Source organism: Excalfactoria chinensis, chromosome 7, assembly GCF_039878825.1.
Source record: "Excalfactoria chinensis isolate bCotChi1 chromosome 7, bCotChi1.hap2, whole genome shotgun sequence".
NCBI classification, from domain to species: Eukaryota; Metazoa; Chordata; class Aves; order Galliformes; family Phasianidae; genus Excalfactoria; species Excalfactoria chinensis.
The window spans coordinates 26,480,520-26,499,415 of NC_092831.1; the positions used below are offsets into that span (position 1 = coordinate 26,480,520).

The 18,896-nt window shown below is 39.0% G+C and overlaps 1 protein-coding gene across 1 annotated transcript in view; it reads right to left on the minus strand.

The window, feature by feature from the left end:
• Positions 1–18,896, minus strand: part of SPAG16 (sperm associated antigen 16) — a 340,520-nt gene that overhangs the window by 141,672 nt on the left and 179,952 nt on the right. The window contains exon 12 of the mRNA XM_072342185.1: positions 9,100–9,285. Within this exon, the coding sequence (XP_072198286.1) occupies positions 9,100–9,285 (186 nt within the window). The remainder of the gene's footprint in view (positions 1–9,099; positions 9,286–18,896) is intronic.

The following is an 18,896-nucleotide window of genomic DNA, read 5'->3' on the forward strand; positions in this document are numbered from 1 at the left end:
TTTTACTTGGTGTTATACAGCAAACTATGAACTTAAGTCCTTCACCTTTTACATATAAAACGCTGCTGTATATTCATTAGAAAATAACAGTCGCAATAGGGCAAGAGGACTCAAAGCCTAGGCCAGGACTGTGGTACTGTCAATTAATACGCAGTTACTCACAATATTAACGGATGGGTTTAATCTGCAGAGCAGAGATTCACAGCACAAACAGCAGAGCTGCCCTTGTCGGATGGTAGTTCATTTTTTTCTGCATTTTAAATATGACAGAAACTCCTCCAGATCTATTAAATGAGAAAATCCTTTCTGAAAACAGCACAACACGGCTGAAATACAATAAATATAAGCACTTTAATATTTAAGTGAAGAAAATGAATTTCAGTGTGTTTCCAAATTGGTTTTCTCAGTGCGGAGTTTCTTTATTTGTCCAAATAAAATGGATTTGAGTGGGTGGCAGTTTTAAGGAGATTCGCAGTGCTATTCGGTGCCGTTGTGAACCTAGGAAGATATTATGAATAATGGATTTGCTGTGCTCTTCGACACAGAGCCACAACAAAAACAATATCACTCTGGGTTCTCTAACAGGCAGCTGCTGGAGCGAGGAATAAAACTCCTGGCCTCCTCATTGAAGCTACAGGTGCTGGCATTTTCCTTCAGCGTGTTTTCATCATCACTGTAGCAAGCCTTGGGACCAGCCATAAGTTTTCAGCAGGGAAGCTACTCAAACACAGAGCATGGAGGGCTGCATTCCCAAGGCTACTCCCTCCTCATTCTGAGTTACCACTTTCTTCTTGAGAGCACATTTTTGTACTATACCTTTCCTCTTCCAAATACAGCTGGGAAAGGGCTGTTTTCCTCTGGCAAATAGCTGGGAGGAAAGGTTACCTTGAAACTTGCACACAGAAGAACTGATCTGGTTCATTTTCCTCCTTCTACGGGTCTGAATATATGAGAGCAGCTCTGAAAGAAATGCCTCCTATTTTTTTATATTAACATCACCTCACACACATAGGAACAGCAAGTAGCACCTCATATTAGTTCAGCTAAAAGCACATTGGAGAGAAGCTCATTCAGCGACTGGGATCCTGAGTTCTGGTACCAAAAGGCCAGCTAGGCCCTTTGCTGTCTAACTGATTTTAATACTGGCACTGTATTTCTGCAAACTGTGACACATTCTTCTCCTTCTAGAAATACATATCCTGCAAGAGACTATTAAGATCTTTAGCTGCAGATACCAAAGCTTAGCTCATGCTACTGACGTAAGCACTGAATATGTATCTGAAGCACTGCCAAGGCATGGGTGATAACCTGGTAAGAGCTACAGGGAAGGTTTACACATGGAATTAGGTTCCCACCAAGTCACAGTGCTGGCTACTAACATCCCACCCAGTGTTGTTGCATCCTCAAGCCATCACCTTCATCTTGACCTTCCAAACACAGCTAGCTCAGACCTACATTACTGTGAAACAAACTCTGAAATGAAAAGCTATGGAAACTGTCTTTTACATAGTAGAACATCATGCATACTATTTCTTTCAAGATCAGAAGTACTGCTTCAGAGGAGATCCCAGTAGAACTCCAGCTATGTTTGCACAGTGCAGCTTTACTGCGTGCTCTCTGTGCAAGAGGAATGGTCTATGACTATCTGTTGCGTATTAAATAATTCACTATTTCTGTCCATGTTTTAACACAGTCTCACTATTAAGACCTAGAACTTCAGTTTTGGTGACAGAAATAGGTTTTTGAAAGATATCCTAAAATACAAAAGAACTCGGTGATTTTTGCACCATCTGGATTATTCAAAAGAATATTTAAGTATGTTTCCAATAGATACACATGCCTTTGCAGTCTCTGAGTTCAGTAAACATATGCATAAATATTGCCTTTCAGATGGTGAAAAGCTTCCTAGATGTGAAAGATACTGGCTGGCCTAGAATGAGATTTTTGCATCATATTGCTCTGAAGAGTGGAAGTGCAGAGAGAAAGATGGCTGTTTTTTTTGCTTCCTCACTTACACTGAAGCTAAAAGTGAAGTGTTTTCATGAGAAGCTTCAGACTGCCTACGTAAATTGTTTGTATGCTAAACTCTTCTGTCTTGTGGATATCACGCTTCTGAGATGTGTCTTGAAGAAAAACTGGCACATGGTACCGAAGTAATTTTATTATGTGTGTATTCTTCTACCTGGCATGGAGATTTAAGGTTTAGGTCAGAAGTTGCCCTGAGACTTTTGAAAAGCATGACTGATAAAACAATCCACTACTGGGTTGAGAACTATATATAATTCACACCATAAGAAGATAAAAAGACAGCTCAGTGTCTTTAAACTTCAATAAAAGACCCAGGAGACCTATTTTTTGTACATAAGGAGTTATTGTCTAAGGTGTGAGATAAGAGCTGTGTTCTAACTTTGGACATAGCAAACGAAGGATGAACAGTTTGCTTTAACTGGACGTACATGGTAGGACAGTTAGAGCTACAGCTTTTGGGAGAGAAAAAAACTTTGTACAAAGCCTGGATTCTGAAGTAATAACAGCGAAACAAACAACAAAACTTCACACACATCCACTCTGAAGACTGCGTGGAACCAGAGGACAAAAACTCAAGACATTTATTTGTTTAAAGACATCCATTAGTGCAGACCTTCCTTATGAAATCTATTCACCAGTTCAGCCAGATTCAAACTGGAAGGCATACAGAGCTGACAGGAGTCCAGCATTCTAGCTGCCTATCCAAGTTTAGTTCTCATGAGCAGTAAGACATAGTCCTGCTCTTCTTCCTTCCCTGGAGATGTAAGCACAGAAAGCTGGCAGCCCCTTGTATTGCAGCACACTCCGCATCACAAGCTCTACATGTAATATTTGCCCTAACTGGTACTGACAGGATATGGTTGTGATGATTGAAATACTTCACTTTAATGAACTGTTGTCTTCAATAAATTCTGTAATAACAGCTGACAGCTTTCACTGTTGTATGAACTGCTCTCTGTTGGTACAATTTTTTGGCTTTTGTTTCGGTTGAGATACTCTAAGACAGTATTTCTAGGAAAAGAGGTTAAATGACAAAAAGACTGCCAGTAATAAGTGAACACAACACAAAGGAGAGGGGAAAAAACAAGATAATGAGCTAGGATATGTAGTGAAAAACTGTATTAATCCTTAAAATGTGCTGGGTATCTGGGTGCTATTCCTGCACATTTGAATGAAGGACAGGGGAAACACCCTGTCAAGAGCAGAGCATTATTTAGCAGGAGCCATAATTACACCACCTGCACACTTGGGAATAAGACAACGAATTCATCTTGCACATTGTCACAGAGAGAAAACAACTGAGGATCAAGAATTGAAAAGACAGAAAAAGGACTCATATTTGATGGTAAAACAAACAAACAAACAACAAAATCTTATCATTGTAGTTACTAAGAAATTCAAGCATAGTTCTCACATACAACCAAAATTACCACAGACACAGTAAAAACCCACATCAACAGATACCACTGATTTACCTGTAGCCAACACCACTTCAGCAGAAGCCACACAAATGCTGCAGCATTTAACATTGCTTTATCACTATCTACTTCAAATTAAACAACTGTTTCTTTGTTTTAATGGGATGCCACTTTTTAATCAGAGGATGGTTTTGGTTAGAAGGGACCTTTTTAAGATGATCCAGTCCCAACTTCCATGCCACAGCACAGCATATAACGCTCACTTCAGTAGTAACTCACTAAACAGCTTTCAGTAAAGCACTGCACCCTTCTCCTTACCAAATGTAAATAACTGCACCACTAACGCAGCTGAGCAATTCTGGAAGAAGTAGGTCTGACTTGTTTCATTACCTAGACTCTCAAATGCACAGCCATAGTGAACATCTCTCATTGCCAAAGTTCTGCACTAAGTGTACAAGTTTAAGTAAGTTTATTATACAGAGCTCAGGCTACACTTCTTAATTTGTTTCTGTACTTCAAGATTAATCTTTTACAGTATTATGAAGATTAAACCATATTTTCCCCTTAACCCAAAAACTATGCTTTGGAAATACATACATATACATCTTACCTGATAATTCACCATCTTTAAATTGATATTTTAAAATTGGCTCGCTGGGAATCATAAAAAACAGGTTTTAGCTTTCCTTTGGTCCTGACAAATATGTCACGGAACTCTTATACAAATATAAATTTGGAGATTTAAGCCCGGGCCTCTTTTGTATAGATGGACGGATAGCAGGTTGTCTCTGTAGCGCTCCTCAGAGGATTCCAAAGGGAATTCTCCTTTATCAAAATGGCAAGTGCTTCCTGAGGGGCTGTCAGCGCACAAATTACAAACTACCCAAAGATGGCCCTTCCACAGATCCTCTGAGTTTTTTTCTGCCTGCCTTCCAATTTCCTGGAGGACATCTGTCTTTTCTGAAAATAGATTAGCCTCACTTTTACTGGAATCAATTAAACATGGTATCTGGCCAGCAGCTCTTGGTGCCTCTCCCACTGAAATCTGAGGCAGGTAACAGTCATCCAGGAAAAAAAATCTTTATGACAACTGATTATTTGCCCCTGTACCTGTTCAACATGATCAAGTGGGACTCCATTTTCAATTCTTTGTGGCTTTCTTTATCGAGTCCTAATGCAGATGTGTTGGGTGTTGTGAAAAATAACTAAAAATCTAATGATAAATATTTCATTTAAGAGCTTGAATAAGAGAAAGGCAAGAAAAAAAGAAAGAAGTGAATGTAAAAAATGCCCAAGAAAGATGGCTAATATCCATGACTTCACCTTATTTTGATGCTAAAAAGCAACCAGTTTGGCCAACTTGAAACATGAACCAAGGGACATTAACTTCTTTACTGAGACCAAAGCAAACAAAAATACACCAACAGAGCAGTTTAAAATCCTTTTAAATGTGCCTTGTGCTCCACTCTGTCAGACTGTGTTAATAATCAGTAGAGTACAGTATCATCATTTCATGGTATCATTCCAAGTGAAGCTATAGTTGATTAGGGGCTTCTAATTAAACAATCCATCCCTGTTTAGTTTCTTTTAAATCCACTCTACCTTCTGAATTACCCCAAATTAAAACGTTTCTTATGAGAAAAAGTAAAACTAAACTCAGCAACAATCAAGTGGAGATGGGATACCAGAAGGTAAGACTCTTCACATAGGCTTAGGAATGAATGAATTGTGTACATATAACAAGAACTGATTTGCGTCATATCTCACACTCCATGAAGGCAGAAAAACTCAAGTTTACACCTGAATAAACGCACCAGAAGATACTAGCCATGACTGGACATCAGTGTTCACTATTTCTTGAACACTTAAATAAAATTTTGAGCATGGGAGAAATAACGGGGACTTAACCAAAATTTATTCTGCTAGGACGAATTGAAAATAATAAGTGGCAGATATAAAAACAGCCTACAGAAAGCAGCAATGGATCCCATTCTGAGACCTTTATTCACCTGGAGGTCTGCTGCAGGGCAGCACTGAATTACATTTCTCCATGGCCTAATTCCACTGTGTTTTGCACTACTGAAAGGAAGCAGAGAAAAATGCAGAACTGTATCAATTACAACACAATGGATATAGCGGAGGGGGAAAAAAAGCTTTCACATTAATTCTGAACGTTCTGGCCTTGCTGCAAATAATTTCTCAAGCTTAAAAACATAAATAACATTTTTTTGCATTTAATAGACAGTCTACGACATATGTTTACAAAACTAAATAACCACCTCTGTTTACATGAGATATACGAAGTTCAGTTTGATTTGCATGTCAGAGATCAGGCTGTGAATCTCTGATGATATTTACAGTTGGATAATTGAAATTAATCCTACCAAAATGACTTTGACAGTCCTGAATTTATGGTCTGAGAAAACAATCCTAGAACTGTTTGCTGAGCTATTAACATGGCTGGCTATGTATTTTCAGTCTAAGCTACACTGATGAATAAAATCAATTTGCAAGTCAGAAGCCTATTGCCTTCTTTTTCTCCCTCACTTCCTATTCAAGTTGATTCCTATAGATCATAAAGGAGATGGGATAATCTTCAAGAGAAGAGAGAGATCTGGGTTTTGCTGCTTTGCTTTTTATTTTTCCAACCATGGTAGATATGTTACTCATCTCTTCTATAGGCATTATGGTGTTGTTTTTTCCAGTTCCTCTAAAAGCAGCCAGCTCCCCCAGGAGGACACACACAGCCTCCAACGCCCTCAAGCCCCACCATACATTGGATATGGTTACATCTTTGCATGTGCTCATCTCTTCAGGGAAGATGAAAGGCGCTTGGGTTTGTGTTTGTTAATGTTTTCTGTTTTGTCTTATAAAATCAGAACAGACCTTCAAATAAAGGGCACGTAAACTGTCAAGGAGGAGAACACTTAACAACAAAGCTACCTCATGTCATCCTCCTGGTAGGAATGGCATTTGTGGCTTGAAATATGACAGAGCCTTCCAACCTACCCAGAACAAAAAAAGGCTTGAGAAAAATATCTATTAAAAATTTAATTCAGCAATAGTTTCACCTCCTAATAAAGTAAAAATTAAGCACAGAGAACATTCAATTTTCTTATCGTTGGCAAACAATAATATAATTTAATAAAATGGCTGACTACCTTTTCCTATTTAAAAGGTCTTAGGCCCTGTATTATTTGGATTCCAATAATGGATTTGGTGACTGTGCAAATTGCACTTGGTTTTGGTACTAAAAGGGCAAAAAAACACTTTCAGGACGCCAGGTTCTGAAGCAAAGAAAACTGTTGTAGGAATCTTAAAAGTTATCCTCATAGATCTCTAAAAGATCCTAACATACAACAGCATCTTCATGAACTCTGGAAACAAAAACAGAACTGCCAATGTTTACAAAATATAACTGCATGCAATTTTAAGTATGTATTTGCATATCCCTTTTAGAGCTGATACTTGACAACTTTGATGTGCGTTTCACTTCCCCCTGCCCCTACAATACGATGCTTTCCAGGAATACTTAAATTGGAAGCGGGCATACATCCAGAGACACATTAGGGATGAAAGAAAGCTCTCGTTTATAAATGTTGACTCCTTATTCACAGAAAGAATTAATCACAAGATTAAGCAGAGTAACTGCGATCCCTGATCATTATCCTATCACAAGTATGTTATCTCGTGCTCCGGCCCCTGTTCAGAGACAGCTTTGTGAGAACTGGCAGACATCTGGAGCAGGAGAATTTTAAAGATGAGATAAAACATTCTAGGAGGATGTTTTTCCCCAAGCACTGTGAACCTTTGTGGCAAGCCTGCTCCACCTTCCTGCCTTGTTGCACACACTCAGACCATAAAAAGCATCTGAAGGAGGTTACACACTGATACGGTACACTGAAGAGACAGCTGCCTTCCTTTTATCACAGAACTCCAGGCACGTAAACTTACTGGGTCACGCTGGACAACACCTCAGATTACTTCTGCCAAACTCAGCCCATTTGCATAGCAATTAGTACTGCAAGCCAAAATAAATTCCAAGTTCCTTTCTGTAGCATTTCTGTGTACAAGTATTAATAAAACAACAATCCAAGCTGAAAAAGACCAGGTTGCTTAATGAGGAAGTAACTTTCTCTTCTTGCCCCCCTCAGTAAATACATACACTGTCATATATTCTGTTTGAGCTTATTTCTCACTTGAAATCAGTCAACTGATTTGTTGATTGTTGGCAGCTGACTGTTCTGCAGAATTATGTCTTCAGTCAGGCTGTCTATAGCTTGAAATCATCACATCACAACAGACCCTGCCCTCTTTGGCCATGGAGACTTCAGCATGACTTAAGGTCTCAATAATTATAAGCTGATATATAAACCTTCCACATCATGGCTGCGCTCCTTATTTTCAAATGTGAAATGCACTACAAATACACTAAAGGTAGAAATGAGAGTTGTTAATGAGTGTGAGTGGGAGGCATGGGTTGGCAATGAAGATTTGCTTTGATATCTGACTACAGAAGCTTCCTCAGCTGCAGAGATACTTCAGAATGTCTAAATAAAATCTCCCTTATGCAAATTCAAAATGATTTCGACATAAAACCAAGAATATTCTTAGTATTATTTCTTAAAAGTCATGCAAATGTCCTAAAGGATAACTGAAGTATTAAAATGCTACAACAGGTTAAGAAAAGAAGCAATGAACAATGCAACAGATTCCAGGAATTTTCACAGCTGAGAAGAACACCGACCATTCATTTCTATTACTGATACTGAGGGTTGCTTTCTTAGTGAAGCTTCTTCCCCTGCTTTAGGCAACAAGCTTGAAGGAGTATTTTGCCTCATTCATAAGCAAAGGAAAAGAGGAAATGACCAGCCCATTAGGACTGGATCAAAACACAAACTAGTCTGGAGAATTCCGTGGACAGGCAACATTCAGTTACTGAAAATCACACTTAACACAGTAGAGTGGTTTCAGTAATGCTATTTCTAAGGTATCCATGAGTCCAGAAGCATCATTTCCAAACAGTATCCTTTAAGGCACATTGTCTCAAACACTACTGAAGATAGATGAGGAACTAATGATTAATTGGTAAGCAAAAATGTACTTGTATTTCTCTAAGTACCTTCATAAAATACATTTGCCAGAGCAATAACGAAAATGAAGAGGTGTAGTTATTTATTAATCAGGAGTCACCTTGCCAAAACTTAAATAATGAATAGAATAAATTTCCACTTGTCCAACTTCAAATTCAAGTGTGTTGTATACTCATAAGTTAGAAATATGAAATAGAAAACTCCCTTGTATTTTCGTTCTGTTACACATTTACTTTACATACCGAAGTTCCACAAAACTATGACCTTAAAAGCAAATAAGCAAAAACCAATAACAATAAAAACAACTGCAGAATAGCAGATTCCAAATAAAAGGAAACACTCTTTGTGTCATTATCTTAAGTCCTTCCCAGCTAATTTGAACAGCCTTCTCTAATAAATTGTTTTTCCTGCACCACTCCCTTTAATTTAATTATGTTCCTAAAGGAAAGTCCACAAGTTGGTGTTAGACATCTCCCTCTCTGACTGGGCTGAAGCATAAAGCTCTGATTACTAGTTACAGCTATCAACCAGACAGTAAAGAATCTCGAGTAATTCCATACCTGTTGACATCCCATATTTTACTTGTGCTGTCCTTCGAGGCAGAAGCCACAAAATCACCACACGAATGCCACGAGCAGTCCCATACGGCTTGGGCATGTCCTTTCAATGTCAGAACGCATCCCCCTTTTGAGAGGTCCCATATCCGTACCATTGCATCTCCACTTGAAGTGACCAACTGAGTGCCGCTGTTAGAAGGAAAAAGGAAGACTACTTTAGAAAGACTAGTTAAGTAAACAACAGTACATTTTACATTAAAACATGGTATTTAAAAGAAACATTCATATTTTCCGATACAACGTAGGCAAAGCGGCCACATATTAAATACCAGGAGAGCAACGTATCAATAACAGGAAACCACTTTCAAAGTAGAATAAAATAGCTTCAGGGAAGATTTTTTTTTATCTCCCAAATCCATACAATTTTCTATATATGAATTATCATTTAATCATAACATACTTCTCTTCTGACTCACTACAGATAATCTCACACGCTTACCTATTATTGACTTCAGATATGTACAGTTCCACTGCATTTAAGCATGGACACAGCATGTCAGACTCAAATCTCACCTAGTTCAGCAACTTACATTCTGTCACAAAAAGGAGAGGATTCTTAATGGGAAAATGGTAAGAATGAACATGCAGAGTGGTATAATACCCTCCCCAAGGTCTCTGTGCCTCAGGACTCCTTTGAGACAAACACTGTATATTGACCTGAACGACCGTCCATAGGCTGGTTTTCTCATACCACTTATTTCTGAACATACGTGCACCTCCAGTACCCACAATCTCTTGTGTTAACGAGTTCCAAAAGGAAATCTGGCATTGCACAAATAATTATTTTCCTGTCCTAAATACCTTCATTTGATGCTTCTAATCCTATTGGAATCCATTATGATGCAAAGTAAACACTGACTACACATGAACCCTCTTCACAAGCCAGTAATGTTCCCCATCTCATTATTTTACCAGCCAAGCTGGAGGCTCAGCCTGTGGACTTATTCCTCACACCAAAGTCATTCCATATCTTTGACCATATTTTACCATCCTTTTCCACATCTTTTGAGATGAAAAAAGCACTGAGGAAACAGGTACTCAGCGGAGGTACCAGCAGAACAGCACTTCTTTCAGTTTTGTTCCTTATTCTGTTCATTCAATTAGCATTCTTAGAACCACTACACAGAAATCCTTCCTGAGTACCAATAACCACTGTAGAGAAACTACTATTTATTTTCCTCATATATTACTTCACATTCATCTGCATGAATTTCATTGTCCACTTCACAGCCAACTTTTCCTAACTGAATTCCTCTCCTGCGCTTCCTCTCACACAGATCCTTCACTTTTACTGCCCTCATTATTCTGATCAGCAAACTTTTCCACCTCTTTCTCTTCCAGTGTCCAAGATCATCCTAATAACTTCAGTCCCAGCACAGATCCCTGAGGGACACAAGTAATTTCTCCATTCAGAACATGACATTTTATTCCCATTCTTTCACCAGTTTTTAAGCTCACATGAGATTTTTCTTCTTTTATTCATGGCAGTTTTGCTTTTCTCAGAGTTTCTGTTGAATGACCTTAAGAATCTACTGAAAATCCAAGCAGGCAGAATTGATGAGATCTCCCTCGTTCAAATGCTCAGTGAGCCCTGCAGAGAACTCTCATGGATTTGAGACAGTTTCCTAACTTGTGTTGAAATTTCCCAGTGTTTTGGTATAACAAATGCATTGAGCTGTCCCAAAATGTTGCCCTCAATATCATTTCTACCGATCCTCCCCATATAAAGGTTAGATGGACTGATCTACATTCACCCCATGCTCTTTTAAAAACACTAAAAAAGAAATGGTAATTCACCTTAAGTGATACAAGTAATTGTGGAGGTTTCCTATTTTATTTATGGAAAAGTTAGTTAAAGGGCAGAAATCCATCAACCTTGGGTATTCAGACTAATTTCTTCACAGTTATCTCACCATCATCAATACAAAGATTTTGACAAAGCATATACGCTTAGATCCCGAGCGAGGGCTGCGGGAGGAGACCCTGGTTTCATCAAGGAATAAATGTGTTTTCATTAATGGAACACTCATCATTTTAATAACTCAAGCTACATCACACTTGTGGAGACATAAAATTAGCAAAATGACAAATGATGGTACCCTTTATACATTTAGGAAATCAGAGCTATTTTAAAACAAATTCTGAAGCAGGTATAAAGTGGGACTGATGAAATCTATAATTGATTCAGAGGGTAGCAGGCACTGCCACTGTTGTGAATCACAAAAGAAGATTTATTGCTTATGCATTTTTTAATATATAATCCCCCAAATACCACATGAGGAACTCGTTCCTTGGGCTGAATTTTAAGAAGATACTGTCCAGGCAGTGATGAAAATCTTTCAGGAAACAGATATGAGCAGGAAGGTAGTTCAAATGGATTCAATTTGGCAATCTGCGGCAGGGGAAGGAGTTACAAATGAGGTTTAGCACTCCTTGCAGATCAAAGGAGAGCAAAGCAGAGACACAGAAACAAAAGCACAGCTGGTGGAGGAGAAGTTAGGAGAGAAGGACTGATAGCAGCCAAGGGGCAGATGTGCTCAGAAGCAGAGGGATCCCAGCAGCCCAGCCACTGCAGCACAAGCTCCTCAGCATCCCCCTCTAAACTGCATCTTTACTCTGTACATGTGAGACAAGGTTATCTGAAGAAAAAGAAAAGCATTAGGGAAAGCTGTTTTTTTCTCAATGATTCTAATGATTCAGCCTGTCAGTCTATAACACCCATGCAATCCTCTACAGAAGGACTGATCGGAAAACAATTCTTTAAATAAAATAACATATGGAAATGCACCGCTATATGCTCAGCCTTAAGTTTACCAGCAGCTGTATACACACCTCTATTTCAATTTGAAATTGATCACTAACAGAGAAAGCTCAAATTAATTCTATGGAGAATGTACATATAGAAGGACAGTAAACAGTTTTAATTATCTTTTTTTTTTTTTTTTACCAAACAAATCAAGGAGGCACTGAACATATCAGGAGAGAACAACAAGCAAAAAATCCTATTCTTTTTGGTCAGTTCACAATGGAGTGTCAATGATATCTGTAATCCCTAAACTGTTTCTATGGATAGGATCTATCCTCCTAATAGTAAATAGGCACAGTTCTACTTTTCAAGGGACTTTTTAATGGATTCCCAATTGATGCCATAAGCCCACTGTTCCAGAAAGTTATCGTACAGTACTTCGGGTGACTGATTACACTCCTGAAATACCAAAAAAACCCCACAGGCAATTAGTACACTGATGGTGCAGCCCTATGCATAAAGACCAGCAGATGTGCCTCACTGCTATGCTGTGGGATATGGGCTCTGCAGGTAGCACTGAACCTCATGGCTCTCCAGCAGGATTACCGAGGCTTCCTCTGAAAACAATGGAGCCAGCAGGCTCTTCTGCTTCCCTACATCAGCTGCCAAACAGCACCACAGGCCCCATCCTCCAAACTGTACGCAGACTGTCTTTTACCAACTGAAATAACCAATATCCAGCTGCCTAAGACCTTCCTCTTTCAGTCACAGCGACAGTTTTCATAACCTCCCCTGAGTACCTGGTCTGCTTTATCCCAAATCCTGGTGCACAGACTTTATATTTGCTTCCTCTACACTTTACTTGGTAAATAACAGCAAGGTAGATTTCTCTGCCCGCCATATCCCATCCTCAGGGTTAACCTCAACCATATGAGCTTCAGCAGATGCCAGCGACAGTACTGCAATTTTGTTGCTATGTCCTACGCTACATTAAGTGAACACAGCACATCTGTGGTGCTAGCACTTGTATGTTTTATTTATGTAGTGGCACAGATGCACCTGCAGCTCTGCAGACAAAGTAAAATGCAGTTCCTTTCTCGAAACAGTTCCATGCTAAATCAGAAGGAGGTGAGCAAAGCCCTGTAAGCAGTGCAGGCAAATACAGGTTCTCAAAACAACATGCTAAGACAGCAATTGTGTTCAAGTTGTGTTCTAGAAGAGCTGCAGCAGCAGGTAGCCACCGACTGGAACTCAACAGCACATCAACATCAGCAGCATATCAGCTACTTTTAACAATGCCAGCTAAAGCACTATGGGATTAATGGCCTTTTATCATGGCAATTGAAAAACATTTTAAAATCAATTTCAAGCAACTGGAAAAATTGTGTTTCTTATTTACTTCTATTTGTGCAATTATTCCAAAGCAAAACTCTAAAAGCCACTGGACAATTTGCAGTATCAAGGCAGGTAGACACTAAGCACAGCCAAATCCAAGGGCAGCACTGTAAATACTGTTAAAAATTACTTTAATTTTGCTGACATTACATGCTAAGCCAGAGCAGAAAGAAGCATCTACTGCACAGCTGCTTCATTCACAACTCTTATTAGAAAAAAAAATGAGTTGATCCATGAAAACCAGAACTAACGAAGCCTGAATATCTATAGAAGTGCATTTTGCCTCTTAGCACCATCACCTTAGTTGCTGACTCAATATACATACTGGGAATTGACTGATCTTTCAGACTTCGAGCTTTGTCAGAATTAGCCTGCGGGTTAGAAGTTACTAGTGAGCATGGGAGATTGTGTCAGGAACCGGCGCAGAGGATGCACATAGAAGGTGTAGGGAGCATATCCTTGTAAGCTTCATTTTCCTCAGAAACAAGGCTAAAGACAGTGAGGCAAACAGTTACAATAGGAAAGCACAGACCTACCACTAACATCACAAGAAAGCAGCATCTCACATCTTCATTTAATACTACATGCAACACAAAGGATGCAAATGCCAAGCATGAGTTCAAGCAGCAGTCACTGTTACTCTTCTGTCCTACTATGCTGGTCTCTCATCTTTTTTATTAAGGCTTCCTTGAAGCTGCAATTTCATGGCTGCAGTGCTTTAAATGTAACATGCTCCTACTACCGCAACAAGATTCCCAGTGTGATACATACAAATTCTACAGAATGACTTTAAGTTGATGATAAGCACATCCTAACCAGTTCTCAGAATTCTAAAGCACTTTCCTTTCCTGAACTGAGTACTGATGGCAGAAGTTGGCATATCCAACGATACACAGACAGAAATAGCATTTCACCTGGTGTTTCCCACTGCTCTGACCAGCTTGTCTCTGCCACAGTGTGCAATTAGTCCTTTATTTCAGGGCTTTGGCCTGCTCTAAATGCAGCCTACAGGATCACTATGATGATATTTTGTCACATCCACAAAGTTACACATTGTTCCAAGCTCAGGTTATAATCTACACAGCCCACAGTCAGACCTGCTACATTGCAATCCATTAGCTTGCTAAGATTAGCTTGGTCCCTCTGCAGAAATATGGAGTGTGTTACCACTCACTGCAGGCTACTCTCTTTTTAAAGTACAAAAAATGAGCTAGCTGTCTTTCAATGTCATGTAATTAAGAACAGTTAAATGAGATTTTAAAATAATTTAGGCACCTTGTAGAAGGCAGTCTTAGCCCATACAAAATAGCTTTCTAGGAGGCTTTGGAACCATACCAGGTAAGGAATAAAAGCTAAAAGATAAAACTAGCTACAATACTTGGAAATTAGAGGTAGCAAAATGCACAGACAGCAGGCACTGGACAATGCAGGGCTCTGTGGACTTGAAATCCAATGAGTAATTACCTTTACAACGAATACAGTTTTCATGAATAAAGTTTTCACATCTGGTATCCCTTACGGCAACTGCACACCCTACCTGCCATGACATAAGAGCACTTCCCTATATGTGGTGGAGCTCATACTAGCTTGACCAGGAAGACCAAAATTGCAAATGCTGCTTACAATGAAGGCAGATGCAGTTTCTGGCCATACAGCTATGCCATCTTGCTTTAGGATATTGCCAAAAACTAACATGTTTTCCCAGAACTGTTATCTGTTCTATACCAATACAATGTTTTCCCTCATCAGAATTAATATCAGTTGAATGCTTCCTATAGAGTATTATGTTTTAAAAACAAATTATGGTAATTAAACCACATAAAAACATGCACAGTGCCAATCAATAGCCATAAAATACATTAAGCAGCATGTTAATAGTGTGCAGTGCTTAATATCAACACCCATCTCATTCAGCAGGTCTTTTTTTGGAGAGACTCCAAAATCTCAAATTCTAATGAAGGGCTGTTGATGCAGGCGAACGTGTGGCTTGGAAGGAATTCAGATACATGAATCCCACATACAGAGCAGATTTATGACCCACATTAACAATGATAAACTTGTGCCACAGTTGCTCTGTAAGGCAAAGTTGTGCATCAGCCATTTCCAATCCATTATCAGTCCCAAATGGCTGTCCAGTAATGCCTAATTCCAATCAATGGGCAGTAATGAAACACAGTCATCCATCTCATTTGCATGCTTCTACAAAGCATCATTTTTAAGCTGCATATTTATTATGCATAGAGAGTTCAGAGAGTGCATAAAGATTCCCTGGTTTGTGAGAAGTTCTGCACTGACATTTGAATGTTTCCCAGGAACTTGGAAGACCAACTCATGCTGTGGAATGATCTCTTGATAGCAAAAGCTCAAGGAAGTGCACATGACAGTGCACTAGTGCCCATATTCTGGGCAACTGCTGATCTCAGAGCTATGCCTTGCAGAAAGGAATATACCCAAAGGCAGGGGATTAGCTAGTGGAGGCAGTGATCAATAACAAACAAAAGTGTGAGAATGAAGGAGGAGTTGAAATGCTGAATATTAACACAATCCTGGCTATAAGAAAAAGCAGCGTACCAAATTCCATGCTTTAAGACAGGGGCTTCATATGAGGTCATGCAGTCTAATATCTAAACAATCAAGAGGGAGGAAACAATAAAACCAAGAACCCACAGAAGTCCAAAACCATCTCCTTTTAGAGCTGATCCAAGACATGGACGCACACTGTGGCCCTCTTTCTTTCTAGCTTCCATATCCTTATTTGCATACTTATGACCACTTTGAATTCATCCACAATTGAAAGCAAAAACATAACATGCAAGCCTGGAGAGAAGATTCATGCCAAGAAAACCAAAAACTCCTTGGGCTAATTTCAAAACACACTGCCCAAGGGTTGGGTAATCAATTACATATGCTTTACTAAAGAAGCATATTAAATACTAAAGGAACACATTCCACTATACAGTGGAAGGAAACAAGATCAAGAACTAAGAAAGCATAATAAAATCCTTGCAAGGGTTAGTTTTCTACAGGTGAACTAAAATATCAAATTTTAATTTTCTGGCCAGAAGATTAATGGAACAAGTCTTCCATATTATTAAAAACAAAAAGCAAGCAAGCAAGAGGAGACAAAAATACCAGACACCTTCAACTCAGAATAGAAATTAAACTCAGTGTGAATATTTACATGTAACCTAACCCTCTTCTCTTGAAAGGGATGCTTCCATATGATTCAATTTTATAAAAAAATAAGCATTCAAATATTTTGGGTTTACTTTCAATTCAAATATCTCATAAGCTGCCTCACAATTGAATTGCCTTTCTCTAGTCAACTCTAGCACTATAATGTCTCTTATTTTAACTGCTACACATTAGGAAATGCACATTTTAACATAACAAACATAGACATCTCTCCTCACCTACTCCACTAGAAACCCTTACAGCAGACTTTAGGGATAAAGCAATTGCCTTTATTGCACAGAAGAAAACAATAATGAAACAGGAATGTTAAAGACATCAAGATTATAATTGCAAACAAAGAAACATAACACAAAAGATTCTATTATAAGAGATGTTTTCATGTGTATAACAACCTTGGAAAGAGCTAGAGTAAGATGTTTAGCAGAGCCACAGGATTAGATTGACAGCACTGCAACCAACCCAAGAAATAAATCAGTCAGCTTTTTGTTTTTTAATTCCGAACTCTCAAGAACCAATGAGGCTATAAAATGAACCTGAACTACCCAAAGCCCAGAGTCTTCCGAGGGAACAGTATCTTTTCCTCAAAACCAAAGCAAATGACTTGAATATCTACAAAACAGCATTACCTCTGGTGACTCACGGGCAGCAACTGTACTGGGAACAGCTGAAACTAAAAGCCAGGGCAAAGTGGACAAAGAACTGTCATGAAAAGCCATCAAATTTCAACCAAATGTTCATAGAGCATATTCATGGCTCCAGTGAAGCAAGTTCACACCATCAGAGAATGCCTATAAGGTTACCTCTAAGGTAACATTCACCTTATAGACAAGATAAGAATTTAAGTGACATCATAAAGATAAAATAGTTAACAAGTAATGTAAACAATGCTATATGAAGACCAGCTATCTTTTTTGTACCATTAGGAGTTCAAACACATTTAAGGTCATACGTTACAGGTATGAAGACTTGGGTCCTTTAAAAGGAGGCTTCAAGGTGATGTTTTGCTTTTGTGATGGAGGAGCAATGAATTCACAAGTAACAACTGCATTATATTATCTGAGAGAAAAGAAAGAAAGGTGCAGATGCACAGGAAAGAGATGAGAGAAAATAAGCCCTGTAAGAAATCCCAAAGAATTCCTGAGTCTGAATTGAACTGTTTGATTTGACCAAATTCAAATCCATTACTGCCGTAATTAAAACTGTTTTCAAGACAAAGCCAAAGCGACAACATCAATCCTTTGGAATTCTCTCTCAATTTGTCATGGAAAATTGTTAAAAAATGCAGCCAAAGACTGAGTTTTATTTAAGAGAATTCATGCATGTGAGACTGGCCAGACATCAAAGAGAAAACATTAGTGGTTAAATATTTACTACACAGAAAAGCAGAGAAATACCATCCAATAAAACATATTACATAATTAAATATCCCTTGCCGTTACACATTATTTATTTTGTGAGGGAGACGTAATCCCTCCTCAGACCCCTAGGAGCACAAACAAACAACTGGTTTCAGCAGAACACTCCAAAAATGAAGCCTTAATGTTAATCCTAGCATTCATTTTCCAAGCGATTAGCACTTGTGGCTGTGACCCTGCACCCAACCCCTGGCTGGAGAGATGGGATTCTACACAACGGCCTGAGGGCTGGTTGGGCACTGAGCTGCTTGGGGGCTGTCACTGGGGTGCTGCTCTAAGCCATTCCCAAGGCGTTCCATCAGTCCTTACAATATCCTTCTAAAGCAAGATCGCCTCCAACTCTTTTTGTCAGCATCTTACAGGCACGTTAACCGTCTGCTCTTGCTTAGCTGCTCCCTTCTGCTGACAGCAAACCACCATTAGGACAGCACTAGCTCTGGGGAACAAGGGACAAACCTAAGTTGGTAGCTTGCTTGCAGGCTCACATAAACATCCTGTGAAAGGGAATTTACGTTTCAGAAGCCACATTCCTTTCTCCTTCCCCCAAGAAAACAAGAAAAAAAAGTTATGCCTCTCTGTATGTACATAAAAAAAGGAAAGTAACATGTAGGAGACAAAACATGCAAACAAAAGAATAAACCAGCTATGCTTTCCACAACATTTACAACTATACTCCTTTACAATACACAAGAAACATAGAAAAGACATAAAACAATCGGTGGCAGCATCTTATAAATTCCTAAAATGCAGAAGACCTGACTTCACTTCAGATGCAAAGAAGCCCCGAAGCCTGCTACAAACCACTCACACAACAACCAGACTGCAGGCATTGAAAACAGCTCCCGTTGTAACACAGCTTTTATGAGTCTGAGCCACATGTGCAAATCAGCAACAATATCTAACAAGGCACTCAACAAAACGGTACTGATACGAACATATTGTTCTTAGGAACAGGATGTCAGTTTTTACTGAGTTATACATGAAGATTT